At 37.3% G+C, this 19,856-nt stretch overlaps 2 protein-coding genes across 2 annotated transcripts; both read left to right on the plus strand.

Annotated features, from left to right (window-relative positions):
- The first annotated feature begins 5,056 nt into the window (after nucleotides 1-5,056).
- Nucleotides 5,057-8,943, plus strand: LOC100920867 (granzyme B). Its single transcript, XM_031952281.1, has 5 exons — nucleotides 5,057-5,198; nucleotides 5,763-5,913; nucleotides 6,863-6,998; nucleotides 7,245-7,496; nucleotides 8,680-8,943. Exons 1-5 carry the CDS (start codon nucleotides 5,141-5,143, stop codon nucleotides 8,827-8,829), a joined length of 747 nt encoding a protein of 248 aa, XP_031808141.1. The 5' UTR covers nucleotides 5,057-5,140; the 3' UTR covers nucleotides 8,830-8,943.
- A 6,994-nt stretch (nucleotides 8,944-15,937) lies between these two features.
- Nucleotides 15,938-19,608, plus strand: LOC116421564 (granzyme B(G,H)-like). The gene is made up of 5 exons (XM_031952282.1): nucleotides 15,938-16,040; nucleotides 16,608-16,755; nucleotides 18,033-18,168; nucleotides 18,399-18,656; nucleotides 19,318-19,608. Exons 1-5 carry the CDS (start codon nucleotides 15,983-15,985, stop codon nucleotides 19,465-19,467), a joined length of 750 nt encoding a protein of 249 aa, XP_031808142.1. The 5' UTR covers nucleotides 15,938-15,982; the 3' UTR covers nucleotides 19,468-19,608.
- The last annotated feature ends 248 nt before the right edge of the window (nucleotides 19,609-19,856 follow it).

Below are 19,856 nucleotides of genomic sequence, written 5' to 3' on the forward strand. Positions count from 1 at the left end.
TGCTCATGGTTAGGCCAAGCTAATATAATAAAAATGCCTAAATTGATCTACTTGTTCAGTGCCATACCAGTCAAACTCCCAAAAGAACTAGAAGCAGAAAAAATAATTGAAGAACACAATTAATGAAAAAATGCAAAGGATGGTGGCCTAGCAGGACCAGACCTAAAACTATTTTATAAAGCAGCAGTCATCAAAACTATTTGGTACTGGCTAAGAAGTACAGTAGCAGATCAGTGGAATAGAGGAGATACGCATGATACAATATTCAAGGCCTATAGTAATCTAGTATTTAATAGGCCCCTAAACTCCAGCTTCTGAAATAAGAACTCACTATTTGACAAAAATTACTGAGAAAATTGGAACATGTCAGAAACTCAGCAATGACCTACATCTCACAACCCATAATAGACACATGATTTAGGGATAAAGATCATACCATAAACAAATTAGGAAAGTAAAAGATAATTTATTTATCTCATCTTTGTAGAAGGGAAGAAGAACTAGATAACATTATGAAAGGCAAAATGGACAACTTAGATTACATTAAATAAAAAAGTTTTTGCAAAAACAAAACCAACAGAAAGAAGACTATAATGGAAGTACAAAGCCGGGAAAACATCTTTACAGTCAGTGTTTCTGATAAAGATCTCATTTCTAAAATATATAAAGAACTGTGTCAAACTTATAAAAATACAAATCATTCCCTAATTGATAAATGGTAAAAAAAACAGGAACAGACAGATATGAACAGACCTCTTCTTAGAATGATATTTTTAAATGAAATAAAGAAACAATGCATTAGATTACAAAGAAAACAATTATTTTGAACAGTTAACAATTGGTATCAATATTTTAAAAGTTCATGAACTTCAATTAAATGATGCTGAGTTATAAGAGGAAGTGGTCCTTAAAAACCCCCAAAAAACCCAAATGGGGTAAATATTCATCCCAAGGTAAAAGGATCAAGTGAAATCATATTTTGAAAGTATTTAACACACTGCTCTCTATAATAGACCCATAGTAACTTCAATATAAATTCTTACTCCCTTCCTTTCCCCCCAAAAGAATTAAAAGATCAAGAGGGAAATTGCAACCATTTGGTGACAAGCAGGAAATGTCCAATAAGCTCACATTACAACACTTGTTCTGTGACAAGTCAGCTTTTCATAGACTGTAATGGGCTGAGGATTGAGTTGATGCACTAAGGTCCCAAGCACATGAGGCTAAATAGTAATTGGACTATACCCTATTAATATACATGCTTGGATAAAGAATGGCCCCCCGCCCACTCTCTGCAAGTCCTGATGTATTGTATAGGAAATGACGATTTTGGTGCGTGGAGGCAGAGACAGGAAGAGAGGCTGGGAGAGATTGGGCCTGGGTTCTACTCTGGTGGTGCTGATCTCGTGGCCTCTAGTCTAGCTAGCTTCTTGACTCAGCTGCACACATTGCTATCGCCGATTCTCTTCCACCTCCGATCTTTCTTCACTGAGAATAATGACTGACGATTTTCCCCTAACCTGAATTCCTGACTCCGGCTGATTTTAAAATACGAGGTCATCACAATAGACTAATAAAAAACTGAAACCTTAAAAACCACCTGTATACCTGGATCTTTTAGTATCTTCTACTCCATCTTTCCACAAGTTTCTAGCTGGTCATGTATCCTTATTGAAGTCTCCGCCTGCTTGCTTCACAAGATCTGAATATAGCTCAAAGTTTGAGCACTCCTCATTTCCTTTAGCAATATCTGAGAGCCAGAAGACCAGGATTTGAGTTACTTTGACTGCACCTGGAGACTCTTCTATTAATGAAATATGTATCTATAGCCTAGATCTCTGCCTTTGCTCAATATGTGTTTTTACTGATTTTTTTAAGAGAATAATAATTCTTTGCAACTAATGAAACTTTTCTATACAAGTGATTTTATTTGATTCAAACAACTACCTTGTGAGAGAAGATCTTCCTAACTCTGACTACCATACTATTCACAGTGCTTTCATTCTCTGCACTATACACATGAGAAAACTGAGGCTAGAAGAGATCTAATTTTCCATCTGTAAAGCAATGGCACTTCAGCTGTGTTGTTTTATCCAGCCCCAAAACCAGGCCTAAAAGGGACAAAAAAACTCAAACACTTCAATCAGCCTTCGCAGTCTCTCCTTGTCACCGTGAGAATTTTCTTTCATTTGTGGAGAAAACTTCAGTCTTTTGAGCTCCTGCCTGTTCTGTTGTTCTATAATATTAGTCCATTATCAAAGAATGAGGACCTGGGGATGAAACATGGAATCACTCTCTATGGCAAGAGAAAGCAAGATCATTCTCTCCTTCACCAGAGTAGTTAAGCCAGAATGGTTCTCCTTTTTTAAAAAGGGAACTTTGAATCCTTTGTTAAAGTGAAGGGAATCACAGCAAAACAGAAGTCCTGAGCATGACATAGGGCCAAAAGCACAGAACCTAGACCTAATTTCGAATTATGTCTGTTACTCACCACTGATGCCAATTTGAGCAATCCTTTTAACATTTATGAGCCTCTTTTGAAAAAGACAGGTTTTATGTCAAATTGCTTGCTGTCTTAGAGGAATGGGAAGTAAAAGAGGGATGAAGAAAAGAACAAAAGTCTTACAAAAATGAATCTTGAAAACAATCTTTACATGTATTTGGAAAAACAAAATGATATTTTTTAATTAAAGTTTTTTATTTACAAAACATATGCATGGGTAATTTTTCCAACATTGATCCTTGAAAAACCTTTTGTTCCAAATTTTCCCCTCCTTCCCCACACCCCCTCCCCAGCTGACAGGTAGTCCAATACATGTTAAATATGTTAAAATGCATGTTAAATACAATTTAAGTATACATACTTATACAGTTATCTTGCTACACATGAAAAATTCGATCAAGAAGGAGGAAAAAGAAAGAAGCAAGCAAATAACAGAGAGAGTGAGAAAAACCAAACAGTATTAAGAAAAAAAAAAAAAGAAATTGAAAGGCTGGATACATTTTAAGAGATATGATCTTAAGCTTTTTATGATCATGTGATTTTTATATCAGATAAATGCTTCTGTGTTTAAATGAAGAAAATGGTCTGGACAGATATCTATGTAGGTGTGTTAAGTATGCATATGTGTTATGTGTCTATAATTTTAAAAAAATTATATCTGAGAGTTTGTAATGGTTTATGTGTGTTTATCATCTATGGGGCTCGATGAGAGAGTTTCAGGCTGGGATTCAGGCTTATCTTCATGAATTCAAATTTGGTTTCAGACACTAGCTTTAGGACCCTGAGCAAGTTATTTACCCTGGTTTGTCTCAGTTTTCTCATCTGTGAACAGACTTAGAGAAGGAAATAGCAAAGTACTCCAGTATCTTTGCCAAGAAAACTCCAAATTATGTCATGAAGCATCAGATATGACCAAAAAGACTGAACAACAACAAATTGAAAGTAGAGCTAGGATTAATCAAATTTATATTGCTTTGGGGCAATACTGCTCCAAATTTAATTTTTAATTTTTAACCCTCATAATGTCTGGTGTCTAGCACAGTGTTGGTAGGGAACATAGTTTAATAGATATTTAAGAAACATTTTTTTTTTTTTTGTAAAAGGTAGTGAGAATGTGTTCTTGGTAGAGTTGTGAAATGATTCAATCATTCTGGTAAGCAATTTGGAACTATGTGCAAAGGACTACAAAACTGCCTATCTTTTGATCCAGCAGTGTCACTCTTAGGTCTGTATTCCAAAGAGATAATAAAAGAGGGAAGACGACCCACATATGCAAAAATGTTTGTAGCAGTTGTTTTTGCAGAGGCAAGGAATTGGAAATTGAGTCTATGAGGAATGGCTGAATAAGTTATGGTATATGAATGTAATGGAATATTGTTATTCTATAAGAAATGACGAGCAACCTGATTTCAGAAAAGCCTGGAAAGATTTAAATGAATTAATGCAGAAGAAAGTGAGCAGAATCAGGAGAACATTTTACACAGGAATAGCAAGCTTATGTGTATGGACTTGAGAATCTTCTCATTAATGTGGTTATCCAAGAAAGTTCCATTAGATTTGGTGTGGAAAATGTCATCTGCATCCAAAGAGAGCACTATGGAGATTGAATGTGGATTGAAGCATAGTATTGTCACCCATTTTTGTTTGTTTTTCTTTCTCATAGTTTTTTTTCCCCCTTTTAGTCTATTTTCTTGCACAATATGACAAATATGGGGATATCTTTAAAGGTTTTGAACATGTTTAATAAAAAAGAGTTCTGTTGGTGTAAAACACAAATTTTATTTTTGAGTGATCAGTATTTGGAAATTTGTTTTTCTTCAAAATGTTTCTTGATTTTCACTTATCTATTTTCTAATATATAGCCATTATATAATTTGATACCAATTTATTATTTCTTGCATTAGAAAATGGGCAAGAGAAACAAAAGAAACTAAATTTATAATGGCTAGTTTTGCTCTCTGAGATCAGATTGTGGAAACAATGAGAAAATTCACTTTTTCAATTATCTATATAATTTTCTTACCTTTTTTTGCTATCTGGTATCTTGTCATTTGACTATGCATATGTAATGTAGGTATTAATTTATATTTCAAGTAATTAAAGAGAAAGTTAAAAGGTAGTGAGTGTGATAGATAAAGACTTGGAAAAATGAGAATAGTAAGACAAAGGATACAGGTGGAAAGGTTACTCTTGATAAGAAAGAAGACTGAGAGGGTTAATGACATCTGAGGGTTGAGAAACCTAGTAGGTATCAATTATATACTGCACTAAATGCTGCCAATTCCCTAATCTGAGTGTAAGACAGCCTTTTGCATCAAGGGTTTGTAACCTTGAGACTCTTTCTACTCTCTCTCTCCCATCACCCTACATCCTATTGGTAAATGTCATTAGCAGTGACTCATTCAGGCTGTGGTTGAAACCTTGGTTCTTCAGTTATTTTTGTTTTATCTAACCCAAAGATTTGTATCATTTAAATGGTTTTGTGACTGAGCACTGGTATCCATCTTCAATGTATATAGACCTAATTTGGAAGGCTGTGAGGTTACATGCACACTTCCTCTCCTTCCCTTGTAGAGGCCATAAATTTTGGGGTCTCAGAGGTAAAAGCAACTTGGTTTGTCTACCCTCTCTGGCAAGATGTATTTCCTGTTTCCTCTCTTAGTGACTTTGCTTCAATCTCCTGGTGCTACAGCTGGTGAGTTCTCCTATTTCCTCATCCTAAATAGTTTGAGTTTGTCCAAAAATGCCCTGCTTCTTCCCCTGCTAAATACCTAATTCTTCCAGACCTATTGTAGATGTTTGGCCTCCAAACTTCTGTGAGTAGTACTCTTCTTGGACCATTCACAGAGTCATGCTGAATTTACCTCAGGAAAAAAAAATAGGGAATATTGGGTGAGCATTTTTCAAAGGTCTTTGAGCATGTAGCTGTCTGAAAAATTAGTCTTGTCATTTTAAACTTCAAACTTTTCTTGTTTGAAGTAGAATTGGTTCAGACAAATGATTGCCATTTCCCTTTTTTGGAGCAGAAAAAATGGGTTCTACAGAGGAAATTTAATACTCAAATCATCTGGGAGACTCAGTAACTCAGGATCTTAGTCACTTGTCTTCTACAACAGAGTTTATCATTTTACCTCCCTTTCCTTTTATAAGCCTTCTTTAAGTCCCAGATCATTTGTCAATCTTGTTCTAATTTTAAGAGAATGCCAGAATATGGGAATAGTCCCTCTTCTAAGATTTACAATGGAATTTTTTTCTATAGGTGAGATCATCGGAGGCCATGAGTCAAAGCCCCATTCCCGGCCATACATGGCATTTGTGACTTTCATCAACAAAGATGGAAAAAAACATAGATGTGGTGCTTTCTTGGTTCGAGAAGACTTTTTGCTTACTGCAGCTCACTGCAGGGGAAGGTGAGCCATCAGATCAGGGGCCCTACCCTTTGCCTTTGACAGCCCTGCAGGCTTTGGGAATGGGGACAATAGGTTGTCTAGGAGAGATCCTAAAATATAAGCTCCTTGATCCCAAACTCTCATCCCTTTACAAAGAAGGAACCTCATGACCCCTTCAGAGATTAACCTGGCAACTTCTCTACATCCTGTTACCCTAACACGAGGCATTTATAGGTAGGATCAGCTCTTTATGGAGGATGAATCTATGGCTCATTATGTGGGCTCTATCCTAAAGAATGAGAAAGATCTTATGTTGAAGAAACCTTTCCTACTGGGATAGCAAAGTTCAGATAAGGAAAGGAAAGGAATAGGTATGTATATAGTACCTACTACATACTAGGAATTATGCTAATTATATCTCATTTGATCCTCACAACTGACATGTGTGAGGTATATTATCCTGCTACTATCTCTATTATACAGCTTTGAAATCAGTCAAATTTTGACAATTTACACTTTTCTTAGGACCTCTATGATCCTGAAAACTTCTGAGTCTCAAAATTTGGACAAAAGGGGAGCATTCCCTATGGGAAAGGACATTCAGTAATGCAAGTTCAGTCCTTTCCTGTCTGGACCTCATTTACTTCAGTGGAGGCAGCTGCCGAGTCTCTTTGGCTCTGTTTGAGTCTGAGATCTGGGGGCTCAGAGATTATGGCATCACAGATCACCTCCATAGAACTGGAAGGGACCTTAGAGCCTAACTAATCTACCCTGTTCTTTAGACAGATTAAGGACCTGGTGCCCAGAGAAGCTTATGATCTTGGACAAAGTCAGGAAGGAGTAGAAATGGGATGAACATTAGCATCCTTTGAGTGCAAATATGATTCTCTTTCCACTTCACTAGGCTGCCTGTCTCTTTGAGAATTTTCTAGGAATTTCATATCTGTGACTTCCATTATCTTCTTTATAGTTCCATAATAATCACTCTGGGAGCACATAACATCAAGGAGCCAGAAAAGACCCAGCAGAGAATTCCTGTGGTCAGAGCTATTCCTCATCCTCGATTTAGCGACAAGACCGGCAAAAATGATATTATGTTGCTTCAGGTTGTAGCCCCCCTCTAGAACATACATACTCTGGCTCACCAGAAAGGGAAGTCTCTCTGATTTCTTTTCTACGATCTACCATTCTCTCTTCTAACACTTGCCTCATTTCTTTATTCAGTAGCCAAGAAGTTGTGGTTCTAGTGGGTTACTAGCACTGGGTGTCTGGGAGGTGGGGAGACGGGCTCTGTGGTGTTAGTTTGGGGAGGGGGATGCTGAGACCTGGAATCTCCTTCCTCCCTGTGACAGCTGGAGAAGAAGGCTGAGCTGAATGGAGCTGTGAAGGTCTTAGACTTGCCGTGGAATAAGGGCAGGATGAGGCCTGGGATGACATGTACTGTGACAGGCTGGGGGAGTAACCATACAGGGAAATACCCGAACACACTGCAGGAGGTGGATTTAACAGTGAGAAAAGATAAAGAGTGCAAAAACTTCAAATACTACAACAGTCCTACCCAGATATGCGCTGGAGATCCTAAGGAGACAAAGGCTTCTTTTCAGGTAATTCAATTTCCTTACTTGTTTAAAAACTGATTTGATGATAAACAGATAGATTCAGAAAAACCTGGAACACTTGGACAAACTGATGCAAAAAAAAAATGTGAAGAACGAGAAAACATTTTACATAGTATGAAAAAAATTTGTGTGATAATCAACTATGAATGAGTTAGCTCTTCTCAGCAATACAATGATCCAAAAGAAGTACAATGATTATCTTTATCTGGATAAAGAACTTATGAACTCTAAGACCAGATCAAAGCATTTTTTCACTCACTTTATTCTTTCTCATGGTTTCTTTTTTTTCTTTTGATCTGTTTTTTTCTTTTACAACTGTGACCAAGATGGAAATACGTTTTACATAATAGCACATGTATAAACTATGTCAATTATTATGCCTATTATATTTGGAAGAGGAGGGAAGGAAAGAAGGGAAAACATTTGGACCTCAAAATCTCATAAAAAATGAATGCTAAAGATTTTCTTGAGATGTTACTAGGGGAAAACTAAAATATTATTTATAATAAAAAACTGATTTGAACATATTTCGGAAAGGTCAGAATATTAAGTAGAAAGGGTTTTTCAAAGGAAATGAGATGATTTCTTTATATTGCAGTTTGCAAAAGTAATTAGAAAGAATATGGTGTAGCTGAGGAAGTGCAGGACTTGGGGTAAGAAGAAATTCAGCCTCAGACACTTAATAGCTATACCACACAGAGAAAGTCATTGAATCTCTCCTAGCCACAGTTTTCTCCTCTGTAATATTAGGATAACAATTTTTCCTGTGTCTGGGGATCATTGTGAAGATAAAATGAGATATTTGTAAAGGACTTTTGAAACCTTAAAATCCTGATATTGTTATTTTTCTTATTTTTGTGGTTGAATTATGCTTGTTCCTCCTTTAAATGATGATTGTATAAATGTACACATTTGGGTAAATGTAAGGTTTTCTCAGTGCAACTTAATGTGAAGTAACTATTGGGAAGAATGTGAGAGATGAATGGCTTCTTAATAAATTAAAAGGGGAACTAGAATCCATAAGAACTTGAAAATCCATGGTTTGTTCCAAGACTCTCCACACCTGTTTGGGGCCCCACAATACCTTGGTTCTCCTTTAAAAAAATAAATAATTAATGGGTTTGGAAGGAGTGATTCTGCTTAACTGTCAATCTTCTGTGTCCTTTAGGGGGACTCTGGAGGTCCTCTAGTGTGTGGTAAAGTGGCCCAGGGCATTGTCTCCTATGGAAACCCAGATGGGACAAATCCTCGTGTCTATACTCGGATCTCCAGCTTCTTATCATGGATCAAGAAAACAATGAATGCTCATGAGTACTAAGCATCAAGATTCATAATCTCTGATAACCAGAAGTGCTCACTGGATATAGAGGCTAAAGCCAAGAGCTTGTGTGGAAAAGAAGAGGGACCATATCCCAATAAACCTGAAACTTAATTTGCAGTTGTAGCCATTCTTTTATTTTTCATTATCTCTGGGTCTATAACACATTACCAACAGAAATGTTCATATTGGTTATAAAGCAATATGGCCTGAAGAATATTAAAAATAATATAAAATCCAAGTCGCTTTAATTACATTAGGTGATAAAGAGACCTTCATAGTAACACATATTGTTGTTAATATTAGGGAAAACTTTAGACACAGGAATAGAGACTTTGTGAAAATTGATCTTTTGATCAACAAAGAAGTCCTACCATATTTTTGGCTAGGTCTCAACACTCAAGTACCCAAGTACATATTTATCAGTCCTCTATACTTTTACCCCTCACATCTACTACCAGGATACTTTATTTAAGATCAACATTCAGTCATAGTGTCAGTCATGTTCCTCTTACATATTAGGAAGGGAAGGGAAAGGAAGGGAAGAAAAATAAAGGAAAGACTAAAGAGGGGAAGGGAAGAAAAAGAAAGGCAAGTGAAGATAAAGGATGGAAGTACAGGGAAGCAAAAGGAAAGGAAAAAAGAGAAAGGGAAGAAAAATCAAGGTAAGGGAATGAATACTAAAGGAAGGGAAGGGAAAAGAAAGGAAAGGAAAAAGGGAAATAAGCATTTGGTAAGTACTTACTATACGCTAAGAAAGCATTATGCTAAGTCCTTTCCATAAATTATTTTATTTAAGCCTTAAAATAATACTCAGAGTCAGGTATCGTCTTGCTATGCAGATCTCCAATTAATATATAAGGAAACAGAGGCAGACAGAAATTAAGTGTTTTGCTTAGTTTGATGCAACTAAGTGTTTGAAGCTAGATTTAAAATCTTCTCCAGGCTTAGAATTCTATCCACTGCCCCATCAAGCTGCTTCTATCAGATACTTCCAATGATTTTCCTCCTACTAATTCTATTAATCCTTTAGAAAACAAAGCAATCATTTCTTTCTACCTGGTCCCCATATCCTCTGTAGGAGGAAAGGAAAGAATTTTGTGTGAAAATGACTGAAATTTTATTTTGTTTTTCATGTATCCTCCACTCCTCTACCATGTACAGAGATGTGTTGCACTTTTATTTTACAGGACTAAATTGGTTCACTTCAATTAATCTGATTGCAACAACTTTTGACTATGATTTTCATTTTTCTGATTATTGTCATTGTTCACAGCATTTTCCTGCTTCTGCTTGGCTGTCTTTATAGCACCTTACAAGATTTCCCTTGTTTCTCCAAATTCTTCATATTTAGTTTTTCTCAGCAATCCAGGACATTCATATATCACAGTTTGTATATTCCTCAAATGAAAACAATTCTTCACCTTTATGCCTTCCAAACACAATATTATTCATCATTTATTCATTGGCTCAGTGGTTAGGTTAAGCAAAAGACTTAATCATACTAGAAGACAGTATTAGTAAAATCAATTTTTTTGCCCTTTGTATCACAAACCCTGTGGCAAAACCAAATGCCGATGTTGGAACATGTTTCCCTGAATTTTCAGTCTTCCAGATTGCAAGAATTAGGCAAGCAAGAAAGTTCATTTGCTTAATAAAAGTATTCTAACTTTACACATTGTAGAGGCAGAGAAATACAAGTCAATCATATTACTTAACTCGTGAGAATTATTAATTATTATTATCATGAGCATAAAGGACTACTAGTACAGAGGATCAAATATCACACCTGGAGTCAGAATAGACCTGAATTCAAAGTTTTCTTAGATACTTACCACTATATGGCTATGTGCAAGTCATTTCACCTCTCTCTGCCTCAACTGTAAAATGATAACACTAGTATGTCCCCTGAAAGTTGTTACAAGAACCAAATGAGGTAATATTAGTAAAGAGTTATGGACTTTTAAAAATACACACACACACATTCTCTCTCTCACACACACACTTATAAAAAAGAGAGTTTTGCAGGATTTGATCTGCTTCCATGTCTAGCATACTATACATCTTGATTTGAGAGAACTCAGGATTTAGAGAACCCAGTATCTTTCTTAATCATACCATTACATTATTTAACTAGATGCAGTGACAAACCGTCCTGATATTCCCACCTCCAAATCAGAAATTATTTCTTTTCTATGTGAATTTAACATTTATTAATACTTATTGTTTCTAATCACATATAGAAGCAGATAGATGATGCAATAAATAGTCTCACTTCATATTTGTGTGCTTTAGTTTTCCCCACTTGTAAAATGACCATAATAATATTATCTACTTACCAAAGTTGCTGTGAGGATCAAATGAGATATTTGAAAAGCACATTGCAAACCTTAAATGTCTATATAAATATTAGCTATGATCATATTTTGCGATTAAATTTGTGGTTGTATCAGTATTCCATTAATTGCAATTGTCGGTTTCTGGAGGGCAGGGAAGATCTTATTTTTCATTGCTTTCCTCTTGTAATTTAGCACACTACTCAGCTTCTACCATTATTACAAACCTTAGTTCAGTACTCTGTTTCTAATATCCACTATATATTTATTTGATAAATAACTATATATGGTCTAATGCAGTGGTTCTCAAACTTTTGTTTTCAATATCTTTATCCTATTAAAAATTATTGAGGATCTCTCCAAAGCATTTTTGTTTATTTGGGTTATATTTATAGGCATTTACCATACTGGAAATAAAAACTATTTTTGAATTTGTAGACCCTCTAAAAGGGTTTCAGAGATCCCCAGGATTCTCTAAACCGTGCCTTGAGGACCACTGGTCTAAAAAATCTTCCCTCCCACCTCCAATAAACATTCTTATGTAGACTTGTAATGTTCTCTCTAAAATGTAATGCTCTGTGTTGAGGATTTCTTAGGGTCTCTGTGAGAAGCCTTCATTTCAGTTCAGTAATTACCACAAGTACAGCCAGGTGTTAAAGTCCAAATTCTTTATTGTCTCCTTCAAAGTCTTGTCTCCTTTCCTGGGGCCCAGTTAATTTTCTTAAAGGCCTATCTCTCTCCTTGGTTCCAAGACATTGAGCTCCTGTCTCCTTCTCTGCCCTCTGAATCTCTCTGAATCCAAAGGTCTGTCCTTCAGCCTCCAGCCACCACAAAGGTGGACGCTGCAATGAATCTGTCTCAACCTCTGAGAGATTCTAGTGCGCTTGTCTTTTTTGGCCCTGGGAGCTTCTTGCTTATATGCTCCACACTGAGTACAAACCAATCATCATATCACTAGGAAACCATTATTTGTTGTAGGATTAAATCAATGCGAAACTAGATTTAACCATTGTCTCCTCAATCCCACTTAGTACCTTGTTTCAAGTTCTGGCCCATAACATAGACTCAACCATGTGAATTCTAGTGTGGCCATTCCTTAGTTCCATTTCCAGCAGCTACGCTGTGGAATCCTGCTTACTATAAGAGCTAGGATTCTTCATCTTTCTGATTATAATGCTTGTTTGATGAAGCCTATGGATCCCTTCTTACAGTAATATTTTTAAATGAAATAAATAATCTGCATTGCATTAGAAAAGAAAGAAATTATTTTGAAATAGTTATTAATAGGCACAAATATTTTTAAAATTTGTGAACTTGAATTTAATGATGCTGAGCTATAAGAGGAAGAGGTCAGTGGTCCCTAAAGCCCTCAAGCATTTAGAAAGTAAAGTATCAAGTTAGATCATATTTTTAAAGTACTTTAAACACTGCTTTTTATAGTAGGCTCATAGTAACTTCTATAGAAATTCTGATCCTTTTCTTTCCCCCCTAAAATAATGAAGACATCAGGAAGAAAGTACAACCATTTGGAGACAACTAAGAAATGTCTAACATACCCATACTTCAATATTCACTTACTCTGTGATAAGCCAGATCTTCATAGACTAATGAAAAAACTCACACTTTCAGAAACCACCTCTATACTTGCCTGGGTCATTCAGTCTCTTCCAGTCCATCTTTCTCCAGTTTTATAGTCTTTTATCCTTCTTACTGAAGTCTCTTGCTGCTGCTTCCCTAGACTTGAACATACCTCAAAGTTTGAGGAGTCCTCATTTTCTTTAGCAGTGTCTGAGAAAGAGAAGTGTAAGTTTTGAGGTACTTTGCCTGATATCCCCCGGAGCCTCTTCTGGAAATGCCATATGTACCTATAGGCTGGATCTGTATCTTTGCTCAATATGGATTTTTAATGACCTTTATGAGAATAATAATCCTTACATTTAATAAAAGCTTTCTACATAAATTATTTTATTTGACTCCAACAATTAACCTGTGAGAGAAGAAGGTCTTCCTGACTCTCAGACTAGTATGCTATCTACTGAGCTCTCATTTTCTGCCCTATTGACAGGAGAAAACTGAAGCTAGGAGAGGTCTAATGTCCTGTTTTCTCCTTCAAACATTTCAATCAAAGTTCCAGTTTCTATCACCATTGTAATTTTCTTTTTCACCTCTGAAGAAATCTTTAGTATTTGGAAATGAGAATCCTTCACAGCTGCCTGTTCTTTGTATTATAGTAGAAGTCCATCAGCATAAAAGGAGGAGCTGAGGGACATGGAGTCACTCTCTATGGAAAGAAAAAGAGGTATCATTCAAGACTACTTATTGTCTTGAAGAGGGGAAGATAAGAGAGGGAAGGAGAAAAACTTGAAAGAAAAGTCTTACAAAAATAAAAAGTATCTTTGCACATATTTGAAAAAATAAAATACTGTTGAGAAAAAAGAAATTGAAAGGCTGGATAGAGTTTAAATACTATAACCTTAAGCTTTTTTTGGTCATCTAACTCATTTTTATATCAGATATAGGTGCTTATGCTTAAAATAAGAAAAATTCTCAATATGTATTATATATGTGTGTAAGTATGGGCATATGTATGAGTGTGTAAAATTTAAAAGCTATGTCAGAGACAGAGAGAGAGAATTTGTAATAGCACTGGCATGCTTGCTCACAGCTTTGAAACTGAATTGGGAGAGTGACAACCTGGATTCAAGCTCATCTTTTTCAGTTCATGTTAAGATCGTGTATTTTAAGATCAGCACGAGACAGGAATTCAGGTTAGGGGAAAATCGCAAGTCTTTATTCTCAGTGAAGAAGGATCGGAGGTGGAAGAGAATCGGCGATAGCAATGTGTGCAGCTGAGTCAAGAAGCTAGCTCGACCAGCAGCCACACAACCAGCAGCTCTGAGTCTCGAACCCAGCCCAATCTCTCCCCCAGTTTGTCTTCCTCCCTCTCTCTCTGCCTCCACCCACCAAAATCGTCATTTCCTATACAACACATCAGGACTTGCAGGGAGAGTGGGCAGGGACCATTCTTTATCCAATCATGTATATTAATAGAGTATAGCCCAATTACTATCTAGCCTCATGTACTTGGGACCTCAGTGCATCAGCTCAAACCTCAGCCCATTACAAGTTCACATTTGATATCAGTTGTGAATACATCCAGCCATTCTGGAGAGCAATTTGGGACTATGCTCAAAAAGTTATCAGACTGTGCATAACCTTTGAGCCAGCAATGTTTCTTCTGGGCTTATATCCCAAAGGGATCTTAAAGAAGGGAAAGGGACCTGTATGTGCAAGAATGTTTGTGGCAAGTCTCTTTGTAGTGGCCAGAAACTGGTAACTGAATGGATGCTCATTAATTGGAGAATGGCTGAATAAATTGTGGTATATGAATATTATGGAATATTATTGTTCCATAAGAAATAAACAGCAGGATGATTTCAGAAAGGCCTGAGAGACTTACAGAAACTGATGCTGACTGAAATGAGCAGGGCCAGGAGATCATTATATACTTCAACAACAATACTATATGATGATCAATTCTGATGGACCTGGCCATCTCCAGCAATGAGATAAACCAAATCAGTTCCAATAGAGCAGTAATGAACTGAACCAGCTACACCCAGCGAAAGAACTCTAGGAGATGAGTATGAACCACTACACAGAATTCCCATTCCCTCTATTTTTGTACACCTGCATTTTTGCTTTTCTTCACAGGCTAATTGTACACTATTTCAAAGTCCGATTCTTTTTGTATAGCAAAATAACTATTTGGACATGTATACTTATATTGTATTTAATTTGTACTTTACCATATTTAACATGTATTGGTCAGCCTACCATCTGGGGGAGGGAATGGGGGGAAGGAAGGGAAAAATTGGAAAAAAAGTTTTGGCAATTGTAAATGCTTGCATATGCATAAATTATGCACAAATGCATAAATCCCATGCATGTAACTTGTAAATAAAAAGCTATAATAAAAAAAAATTTGGTATTAGACAATAGCTGTCTGGACTTGTCCTGGACAAGTCATTTTACCCTTTTTGCCTCAGGTTTCTCCTCTGTTAAATGACCTACAGAAGGAAACAGTAAGTCACTCCAGTATCTTTGCCAAGAAAATTCAAAATGTCATCATGAAAAGTCAACCTAATTGAAAAGTCTGAACAACAACAAATTGAAAGTGGAGCTGGGGTTGATAGAATTTAATTTCCTTTGTGGGAGGGACTGATTAATTTTTAATCTTTGTAATACCCAGTGCCTATCCTAGTACCTATAGGGAATGTAGGCTTATAATATTTAATAAATACATTTTTTAAAAGGTAGTGTGTAGGATGAATAGAGTATGAAGTAGGAGAAAATGAGAATGGTAGTAAAGTAAAGATAACAGGTGGAAGGGTTACTTTCTCTTGGTGAAGAAACCAAAGAGAAAGCTGAGATGATGAATTGCATTAAAGGGCTGAGAAACTTGTTAGGTCTGGATTACTTATGGTGCTTTATGCTGCCAATTCACTAAGTTGCCTCAAGGGAGACTCTGCTCTGTCTCCCTCTGCCCTCTCTGGTCCCTGCATCATGTAGGTAAAGGAAACTTGCAATGACTCATTCAGGCTGTGGTTGAAATCTTGGTTCTTCAATCATTTCTGCATGTTTTAAATGTGTGACTTTGTGACTAAACACTGGGACCCAGCTTAGACATATATGGCTTTAAGTAGGAGGGTTATGAGGTCATTTGAACACCTCCTATTCTTCCTTTTGTAGAGTCTATAAATTCTGGGGACTTGCTGGTAAAAGCAGTATTTGCTTTGGATACCCTCTGTGGCAAGATGCATTTCCTGTTTCCCCTCTTAGTGATTTTGCTTCAATTTCCTGGTGCTAGAGCTGGTGAGTTTTCCTATTTTCTATACTAAAAAGTTTGATTTCGGCTACAAAATCCTCTCCTTCTTCTGCTAAGTACCTAATTCCTCCAGACAGATTGTAGGTCGTTACCTTCAAAAGTGTTGTCTGAGGACTATTGGTCTTGGAACATCCCCAGGGCTGTTACTGAATTCACCTCACAAAAAGTAGGGAATATTAGGAGATTTTCCAAAGGTTTTTGAGCCTTAGACAGCACATCATTTTAATCTTTAGGTGTAGAGGCCACATTGCTCTGGACAAAGGATTATCTTCTTCTTCTTCTTCTTTTTTTTTTTTTTTTTTTTTTTTTTTTTTTTGTAGAGTAGAATGATGGGACCTGGGGAGGGAATATACTCTCAACAATCAGAGGATTCAGGAATCCAGGATCTCAGTTGCTGGGATTCTCCCATGAAATTTGACATTCTACCTTCCATTCCTTTTCTAAGCCTTCTTCAAACCTCATATCATCTGTCAATCTTGTTCCAATTTCCTGGAGAAACACAGAATATAGGGATAGTGCCACCTTCAAGACTCACAAGGGGGTTCCTTCTCTAGGTGAGATCATTGGGGGCCGGGAAGCAAAGCCCCATTCCCGACCATACATGGCATATCTGAAGTTCAGTTTGGAAAACAGAGAAAGTAAATGTGGTGCATTCCTGGTTCGAGAGGACTTTTTGCTGACAGCAGCTCACTGCTGGGGAAGGTAAGCCATCAGATCAGGGACCCTACCCTTTGCCTTTGACAGCCCTGCAGGCTTTGAATGGGGACAGCAAAGTGTCCAAGAGAGATCCTAGAAGTATGTGCTGAACCCACCCTCATCCCAAACTCCCATCCTTTCACAAAGAAGGAACCTTGTGAGCTCTTCAGAGATTAACCTGGCAATTTCTCAACATCCCTGTAACCCTGACATGAAGCACTTACAAGTAGAGTTGGCTCTATATGCAGGCTGAATAGGTGGGTGTCCTAAAGACTAGGAAGAGTCTACTGTTAAAGAAATCTTTCCCTCTCAGGATGGCAGAGGTGGAGAAAAGAAGGGAATAAGCTTTTTTCTTAGTACAAACTATGTTCTGGGATATAACAGTGTTATCTCATTTGATCCTCACAACAATCCTGTGTGAAATAAATGCTACTCTTACCCCCATTTTATAGCTGAGTGTTCTCATGAGGTAGTATTCATAGGAGGCAGAATTGTGCAGGGGCACACAGCTAGTAAATGCTGGAGCTTCAATTTGACTAGAGTTTTCTTGCCTCCATGCCCAGCCCTATATCTACTGTATCACAACATGTCTGCCTGACTAGCACAGAGCATTTATTTCCCATTAGATCCACTTCTTTGCATTTGGTTTTTATTTTTTGATCAAAAATATACGGCTCAGAGAGGTAACCTATTAACCCTGGTTTTAAGTTCAGTACCAGGAAGTTAAAGAGTAAGGAGGACTTGCTTAGTAAAAGCAAATCTAGGTCTGCTTCCAGCTCTACTCTGTAATACTTCTGGGATCAGCATCAAGTCATGTGAGATAACAGCCAAAATTTGACAACTTCCAAACATTTCTCAGGGTCATCCATGACTGAACACCGCTGAGCCTACAAAGCTGCACAAAGGTACCTCTGGGGGAATGGCATAAGTAATGCAATTTCAGTCCTTTCCTGCCTGGACCTTTTTTACTTTGGTGGTAGCAGCTGCAAGGTGAGCTCTGAGTCTGAGGGTTGGGGGCTCTGGGTCATGAAGTCACAGAACATCTCGATGGAACTAGAAGAGATTTTAGAGATATCTAGTCCAACCTCTTCATTTGACAGAGGAAGAACCTGACACCCAGGGAAGTTTATAGTCTTGGCCAAAGTCAGGAAGTTGTAGAACTGGGATGAACATTAGCATCCTTTGAGTGCAGATACCACACTCTTTCCACATCACTAGGCTGCCTGTCCTCTGAAAATTCTCTAAGAACTTCACATCTGTGACTTCCTTAATCTTCTTTGTAGTTCCATCAGCATCATTCTGGGAGCACATAACATCAAGAAGTCAGAAAAGACCCAGCAGAAGATTGGTGTGCTCAGAGCTATTCCTCATCCTCAATATAACAACCAGACCTACAATAATGATATTATGTTGCTTCAGGTACTAGCCCCTCTAGCACATACATAATCTGGCTCACCAGACAGGAAAGCCTCTCTGATCCCCTTTCTACCTTTCTATCTTCTCACATTTGCTTCATCTCTTTATTCAGTAGCCAAGAAGTTGTGGTTCTAGTGGGTTCCTAGCGCCAAGTGTCTGGGAGGTGGAGAGACTGGCTGTGAGATTAGGGAGGGGGCTGCTGAGACCTGGAATCTCCTTCCTCCCTGTGACAGCTGGAGAAGAAGGCCAAGCTGAACAGAGCTGTGAATCTCCTGCCCTTACCCAGGATGAAAGACAGGCTGAGGCCTGGGAAAAGCTGCATTGTGGCAGGCTGGGGATGTGACGATGCAGAGAAATTCCCAAACACACTGCAGGAGGTGGAGTTAAAAGTGAGTAAGGATAAGGAGTGCAAGGAGAACTACCCGCGATACTACAACAGGTCTACCCAGTTGTGTGCTGGAGATCCTAAGGAGAAAAAGGCTTCTTTTAAGGTACTTCAATATCATTACTTGAACATTTTTGGGAAAGTTCAGAATGTGAAATAGAAAGTTTTCCAAGGAAAATGGGATAATTCCCTCATATTCTAAATTCCAAAAGTAATTGGGAAGAAGGTGGTGTAGCTGATGGAATGCAGGACCTGGAGTAAGAAGAAATTCAGCCTTAGACTTAATAGCTATATGGTGTAGAGAAAGTCACTTAATTTTTGGTAGGCTCAGCTTTTCCTCTGTAATATGAAGATAATAGCTTCTATATCCCAGTTTTACTGCAAAGATAAAATGAGATATTTATAAAGAGTTTTTGAAACCTTAAAGTCATGCTATTATTATTTTTTATTATTATTGTTGTTGAGTTACCCTTGTTTCCCCTGAAAACAAAGTTGTACACATGTACACATTTGGGGAAATGTGAGGTTTTCTCAGAGTAATATAAAGTGAAATAACTTTTGGGAAGAGTGTCAGCAATGATTAAATTCCTAACAAATCAAAAGGGGCAACTAGAATCCATAAGGACTTGTAAACCCATGATGTGTTTCAGGTCTCTTCACATCTGGTTGGGGTCCCTCAGTAGCTTGGTTCTCATTTAAATAAGGGAAGAATTAGTGAGTTTGGAAGGAGTGGCTCTGCCTAACTTTCAAACTTCTGTGTCTTTTAGGGGGACTCAGGAGGTCCTCTAGTGTGTGGTAGAGTGGCCCAGGGTATTGTCTCGTATGGATTTAAAAATGGGAGAAATCCTCGTGTCTATACTCGAATCTTCAGCTTCTTATCATGGATCAAGAAAACAATGAAGGCTCATGAGTACTAAGCATCAAGTGAGATTCTGTTTCCAAGACAGAATGATTCTCTCTGATAACAAGAAGTGGTTTCTGGATATAGAGTCTAAAGTCAAGAGGATGTTTGGAAATAAAAAGGATCACATGCCAATAAATCTGAATGTTAATTTGCAGCTGTAGCCATTCTTTTTTCCTCTTCCTTTTTCATCATCTCTGAGTCTATTAGCAGCAGAAATGTTCATATTAGTTATAAGTTCATATTAGGTATAAAGCAATATGTCTTGAAAAATATTAGAAATCATATAATCCAAGTCACTTTTATTATATTAGGTGATAAAGAGACCTTCATAGTAACATATCTTGTTATTATTGTTAGGAAAAAGTTTAGACACAGGGATGGAGACTTGGTGAAAATTGATCT

Source organism: Sarcophilus harrisii, chromosome 2 (assembly GCF_902635505.1).
Source record: "Sarcophilus harrisii chromosome 2, mSarHar1.11, whole genome shotgun sequence".
Lineage (NCBI taxonomy): Eukaryota > Metazoa > Chordata > Mammalia > Dasyuromorphia > Dasyuridae > Sarcophilus > Sarcophilus harrisii.